At 51.5% G+C, this 6000-nt stretch overlaps 1 protein-coding gene across 1 annotated transcript in view; it reads left to right on the top strand.

The window, feature by feature from the left end:
- The first annotated feature begins 1351 nt into the window (after positions 1-1351).
- USP43 (ubiquitin specific peptidase 43) overlaps positions 1352-6000 on the top strand; it is a 45682-nt gene continuing 41033 nt past the window's right edge. The window contains exons 1-3 of the mRNA XM_077746724.1: positions 1352-1390; positions 1746-1772; positions 1869-2000. Of these exons, the coding sequence (XP_077602850.1) occupies positions 1352-1390; positions 1746-1772; positions 1869-2000 (198 nt within the window). The remainder of the gene's footprint in view (positions 1391-1745; positions 1773-1868; positions 2001-6000) is intronic.

Here is a 6000-nt window from a genome sequence, read left to right as displayed (position 1 = left end):
GGCTGTGTTTAAGGGCAGGACACACAAGCACAGCCACTTTGTGCACCTGCATATGTGTGCACACTCAGGCAAGGGGGTTTGCTCCTCTCAGGTGCTCAAGCTTGTACATGCATTTAGACAGATGCCCCTAGGGGGCGGGGGAGGCTCAGCCTGTTAAGCATCTAACTCTTCTTTTTTTTTTTTTAAATTTTTTAAAATGNCTCTGAGCTGGCTGTCAACACAGAGCCCGACACGGGGCCCGAACCCACGAACCGCGAGATCATGACCCAAGCGAAAGTCAGACGCTCAACCGACTAAGCCACCCAGGCGCCCCAAGCATCTAACTCTTGATTTCAGCTCAGGCCACCATCTCACGGTTGGTGGGTTCAAGCCCCACACCTGGCTCTGTGCTGTATCAAAGCCTGCTTGGGATTCTCTTTCCTTCTCTCTCTGCCCTTCCCCTGCTCGCTCGCTGTCTCTCTGTCCCTCTCTCTCTCTCTCTCTCAAAATAAATTAAAAAAAGATTTGTTTTAATTCCCTGGAAAGGTGCTTTAAAAAATGCTAAGAGTGGCCTCCCTCTGGGGACAGGCACCCAGAGGTGGGGACTGGGGGGAGGGAAGACTTCATTATCATCCTTTTTTAATCTTGAATTCTTCAAGTATGTATGTGCCTATACTACCCTTTGAAATAAACATTTAAAACAACTGAAATATGGATTCACATAGAAAATGACTAAATTGTGGGACCCCTGGGTGGCTCAATTTGTTAAAAGTCTGACTCTTGATCTCAGTTCAAGTTCAAGTTGATCACAGTTTGCGAGTTCAAGCCCCGCAGTGGGCTCTGCGCTGACCATGCGGAGCCTGCTTGAGATTCTCTCTCTTCCTCTCTCAACCTCTCTCTAAATAAATAAACATAAAAAAAAAAGAATTAAAAAAATGACAGACTCGTGACAGTTTCCCAGAAGGACAGAGGGAACGTAAGTGCTGGTGACTCTCATGTGCCTTGCTCACTGTGGGGGGTCCAGTCCTACAACAGCGTCTGGCACATGGTAGGCACGGAATAAATATTTACGAAAGCGGCGAAGGGCTGGTCCAGCCATCCTGTGATCAACCCACAGAAGTTTAATTTCACGCCCTCTCTAGAGAGGCAGCAAGGGAGCTGTGTGTCTGCTGTTCAAGGCTTCACTACGCCCTGAGGTCGTTTGCAAGAAGTAGCTGAAGCCTTGGGAGCGGATTTATCATCGAGAGAGAGAGGAGGGCAAGGTGCTTTCCCTGGCCGGGGGCACATAGGGACAGGGTGGAAACAGACTAATGGAGGTGGCCAGGGGAGCGTGTGCCCTCGAGATCAAGGACTAGAGCTTCAGGAAGGACCGATGGCCAACAGCGTCCAGATACTCAACCAAGACAACCCTGTGGGTTTTCAAAGGACGGCATGACTATTAGTCTTTCTGGGGGGGGGAAGAGTGCCTTCTCTCTAGAACACCCTGCTAGCATTTGGGGACACTGCCTTGCAAAGGCAGGCTTTGGTGGAAAAGTTCTTACCCCACACCATTTGTTTTACATCTTATTTTTGTTAATGTCTTATTTATTTTTGAGAGAGAGACAGCGTGAGCAGGGGAGAGGCAGAGAGGGAGAGGGAGACACAGAATCTGAAGCAGCTCCAGGCTCTGAGCTGTCAGCACAGAGCCCGACGCGGGGCTCGAACCCACGGACCGTGAGATCATGACCTGAGCCAAGGTCGGATGCTCAACCCACGGAGCCCCCCAGGCGCCCTGCCCCCGCACCGTTTCCCAGGTTAATAGTGACCACTGCTCGACCTGGTCCCCCTAGGTCCTGACTTGGGTGCTCGCGGGGCCAGACTGACCCTCGGGTTTTGTGCTTTGTTGTCAGAATGCGGTTTCCAAGTACGGCGCTCAGTTCCAAGGCAACGCCCAGCACGACGCCTTGGAGTTTCTGCTCTGGCTCCTGGACCGTGTGCACGAGGACTTGGAAGGATCCTCCCGGGGCCCCGCGGCCGAGAAGGTCGGTCACTCATCGTATTTGACAGAGTGCGAGTGGGGGAGGGGCGGAGAGTGAGGGAGACGGAGAATCAAAGCAGCTCCAGGCTCCGAGCTGTCAGCACAGAGCCCGACGCGGGGCTCGAACCCACGAGCGGTGAGACCGTGACCTGAGCTGGCTTTGGACGCTCAACCGACAGAGCCCCCCGGGCGCCCCAGGTTGGTCAGTCCTGAAACACCACGTCGTATTTCTTTTTCTCCCGTGAATATTGGCTCGATCGTGAAATTCGGTTTCATAGACTCCTGCGTCCGCAGTGCTGCTGGTCATAGGCACGGGATTTCCACCCACTGCAGGGTTTCTCGCCCTCTCTAGTCCTGGGGAGCTAGTGAGTGGGGTTTCCCTTCGTTTTAAAGTTTGGAAAATCTTGGGGCGCCCGGGTGGCTCGGTCCGGTGAGTGTCCGGCTCAGGTCATGATCTCATGGTCTGTGAGATCAAGCCCCGCATCAGGCTCTTCCCTGGCAACACAGAGCCTGCTTGGGATTCTCTCTCTCCCTCTGTCTATGCGTCCCAGCCCGTCCCCTGCTTGCTCTCTATCTCCCTCAAAAATCAGTAAGTAAACATTAAAAAAAAAGTCAAAGTGATGAAGTCATTGTGACACGAGTGAGCAAAGTTATTTTTTTTAATGTTTTAAAGTGTTTATTTATTTTTGAGAGAGAGAGAGAGAGAGACAGTGTGAGTGGGGGAGGGGAAGAGAGAAAGACAGACACACAGGATCTGAAGCAGGCTCCGGGCTCTGAGCTGTGAGCACAGAGCCCGATGTGGGGCTCGAACTCTTGAGCCACAAGACTGTGATCTGACCTAAAGTCAGATGCTTAACCGACTGAGCCACCCCCAGGCGCCCCATGTGCCTTTCTCTTTTAAAACGATGAGTTGGAACTTTAAGAAAAGAGGCCATAACCATCAATGTCTCAAATAAGATTAGACCTGTGTTAAACAGTGTAATGTAATTAAAAGCTAAGAGTTGGTCAGAGCTACAAAATCAGTCCCCTCTGCTAAGGACAGCAGGGAACAAGCGAAGTGGTGACTGTACCATGCTCCTCTCCATCACGTCTTGGGAGCATGATATGCTGTCTGAGTGACTTGTCATTGATGGAATGCTGCGAGGGTTATTATGTCCTTTGCATATACAAGTAAACCAAGAATCAGAGAGGTTGAGTAAGCTTCCCAAAGCAGCACAGCTAAAGAAGGGATGGAGTCAGGGTTCAAGTACCAGAAGGTCCGCCTTCAAGGCCTGTGTTCTTTTTTTTTTTTTTTAATATTTTTATTTATTTCTAGGAGAGAGAGAGAGACAGCATGAGCAGGGGAGGGTCAGAGAGAGAGGGAGATACAGACTCTGAAATGGGCTCCAGGCTCTGAGCTGGCAGTCAGCACAGAGCCCGACGCGGGGCTCGAACCCACGAACCGCGAGGTCATGACCTAAGCGAAAGTCGGATGCTTAACCGACTAAGCCACCCAGGCGCCCCTAAAGCCTGTGTTCTTTAACAGAAGCCACCCCAGTCACCCCTGAAACACATAAATGTAACAAAGCAAAAACCTCACCACCACAAAACCTAGGAGCATCACACACTCAAAAGCTACGGCGTTTGGGGGGATTGTGTTTCTGGGTTGTGTTTCTTCTTTCACGCACAGAGATTTTTCTGTTCATCTTATTCAGACCCTTGTAGTTGCAAATGACAGGAATTTAACTGGATCCAGCTTAAGGAAAGGGCATTTATTGGTTTTATACATGCCAACGACAAGTTCTAAACTTGTGATCCAAGGCTTGCACCAGCTTCAGGTAAGGCTGGATCCAGGGACTCAGATGATGTCCCTGGGTCTCTGGCTGTGTCTTGTTGGCTTCCTTCTCATCCTGGCTCACTCTCATGGTGGCAAGAGGACCACACACAGTCTTTAAAGATTCAGGAAAAAAAAAACAACGAAACCTCAGGGAAGGGTCTGATTGTCCCAGTGCGGTTCACATGTCCTTTGCTGGGCAGGTGGCCAGCAGAGTGACACGTTGCGAGTGGGCGCACCCGGGCTGCATGCCCATTGTGGGGATGAGCTCCACCCAAATCACGTGGCCAAGGAGCGCTTTTGGAGACTTGGGCTGGTCGTTTCTGCAAAGACTTAATACTGAGACCCCTGAGCAGAAAAACCTCCCCACGGCGTAGTCCACAATCTTAGAGAGAACACGTCTTGAAATCAGAATGCTATATTAAAAAAGAAAAAAATACTGGGTATTGAATATCTGTTCGTGTCCCGCATCGAACTCGATGCCTTTCATGCTCATTTCGCTACCGACGCGGAAGAGCCATTCACTGAGCTCCCGAGTGGTTGAATCGGTTACGTAGCTGTCCGGCTCTAGGGTCTGTAAGGATCGCTCAGGTTTTACAGTGAATGAAGACGTAGGTTAAGCTGCCCAAGGTCACCCAAGTTTTACTTGGGGGCCGTAGCACGAACTCGAGTCTGTCTCAAAGTGCACTGGATGGATCCCTTTCTTATCCCGGCGTCTCGTGCCTTCTCGGTTCCCCAGCAGAGATGAGCCGAGGCTGCAGGACCGGCTTCCTTCTGGCTGCACAGGGAAGGCGTCTTGTTCTGCACTGTTTCCCCGCTCCCTGCCCCCTCCCTGGCGGCTCTTCCTCTGGAAAGTACGGCTAGACAGCCTCCGAACTGCCTTTCAGGCTCCCCCTCTTCTGGCCTTTGATGGTTGGAAAAGGCACTGGGCTTAAGGGCGGAGAAGATCCCAGAGAGGTTAAGTAACTTGCCCCGAGCCACACAGCAAGTCCGTAGGAGAGTCAGCATGTCTGTGTCTAGGAAACGCGACCCTAGAGGAGGGTTTGTCGACCTCCGCACGTTCGGGAGCCAGATAATTCCTTGCTGTGGGGGCTGCCCTGTGCGATGTGGCCTTCGTAAGCATCCCTCCCCACAGGTTGTGACGCACAACGAAAGATTTCCCTAGATACCGCCAAATGTCACCTGGGGGTGGGGGTGGGGGCAAAAGCCCCTGCTGATTGAGACCCACCGATCCGGGAACCTTTGTTCCCAAGCACGTGCACCGCCCCCCACCCCCTCCCCCAGCCCTTTCTTTAAGGTAACCGTCTGGTTTCTTTAAGCCAATAATTCCTTCTACCAACTTCAAGACCCACGTAAAAGCAGCCAAGCAGTTCGGCTACCAGTTTCCGGTGCGTCCTGCGGTGTGTCTACTCGCCGAAGCCAGAGACATCTTTCGAGAAAGGACCAGAGATCCCCGTGCCCTCCTTAAATTTCTCCGGTGGCTTCCACAGTCTGGACTTCTCGCCGGGCCTGCCCTCCACTTAGCCTGACTCCAGGACCCTCTCTGACCTGTTCTGGGCCACCCCGGCTGCTTTCTTTTTCTTTAATGGGCATTTAGGACTCAGGCAAGAATAGTTGGCCAGAGAGAGGAGTTTTCCTCTCTCTTCACTTGACCTGATTGAGACCAGAAAAGATCTTTCTTCTCTACCTGGGGTGGAAACCCCTCCTGAAATTTGCTCTCTCGGAAAATTGGGCTGCCTGTGGAGGCCCGGCTGGGAACGCTTGAGGGTCAAGAGCACGCTGACACGTAACTTCATTTCCCCTCTTCCAAGAAGAGGGAACGCAGCAATTTTTTTTTTTTCTTTTTGAGGTTATTTCTGTTTGGAGACCTGGGAGGGCCGTAGAAGCTAGGTTTATTTGAAACCGGAATACAAAACATAGGGACCGCTTTCTTCTCCGTCATCAGAATGATTCCCAAATGTTTTCATCTGGCGCAAAGGGCATATTTTTACCGTCCTGTGGACATTCTCACAGAGGCCATCTTTTTGGAGGTCTGTTTCATAGCCACTCTTGCAGAATTAAGAAAGGCACGGGGCGAGGAAAAGGACCAGGGAGGCACCATTAATTAAGCACCTACTATGCACCACGCAGGACACGCACATCAGGTTTTTTATTGGAATGGTGGCATCGTGAGATGAGGTGGATGTGATGC

Source organism: Crocuta crocuta, unplaced genomic scaffold (assembly GCF_008692635.1).
Source record: "Crocuta crocuta isolate KB4526 unplaced genomic scaffold, BGI_CrCroc_1.0 scaffold139, whole genome shotgun sequence".
NCBI lineage: Eukaryota > Metazoa > Chordata > Mammalia > Carnivora > Hyaenidae > Crocuta > Crocuta crocuta.
The sequence above is the reverse complement of the archived record's forward strand: the minus strand, read 5'-3'. Positions and strand labels throughout refer to the sequence as shown.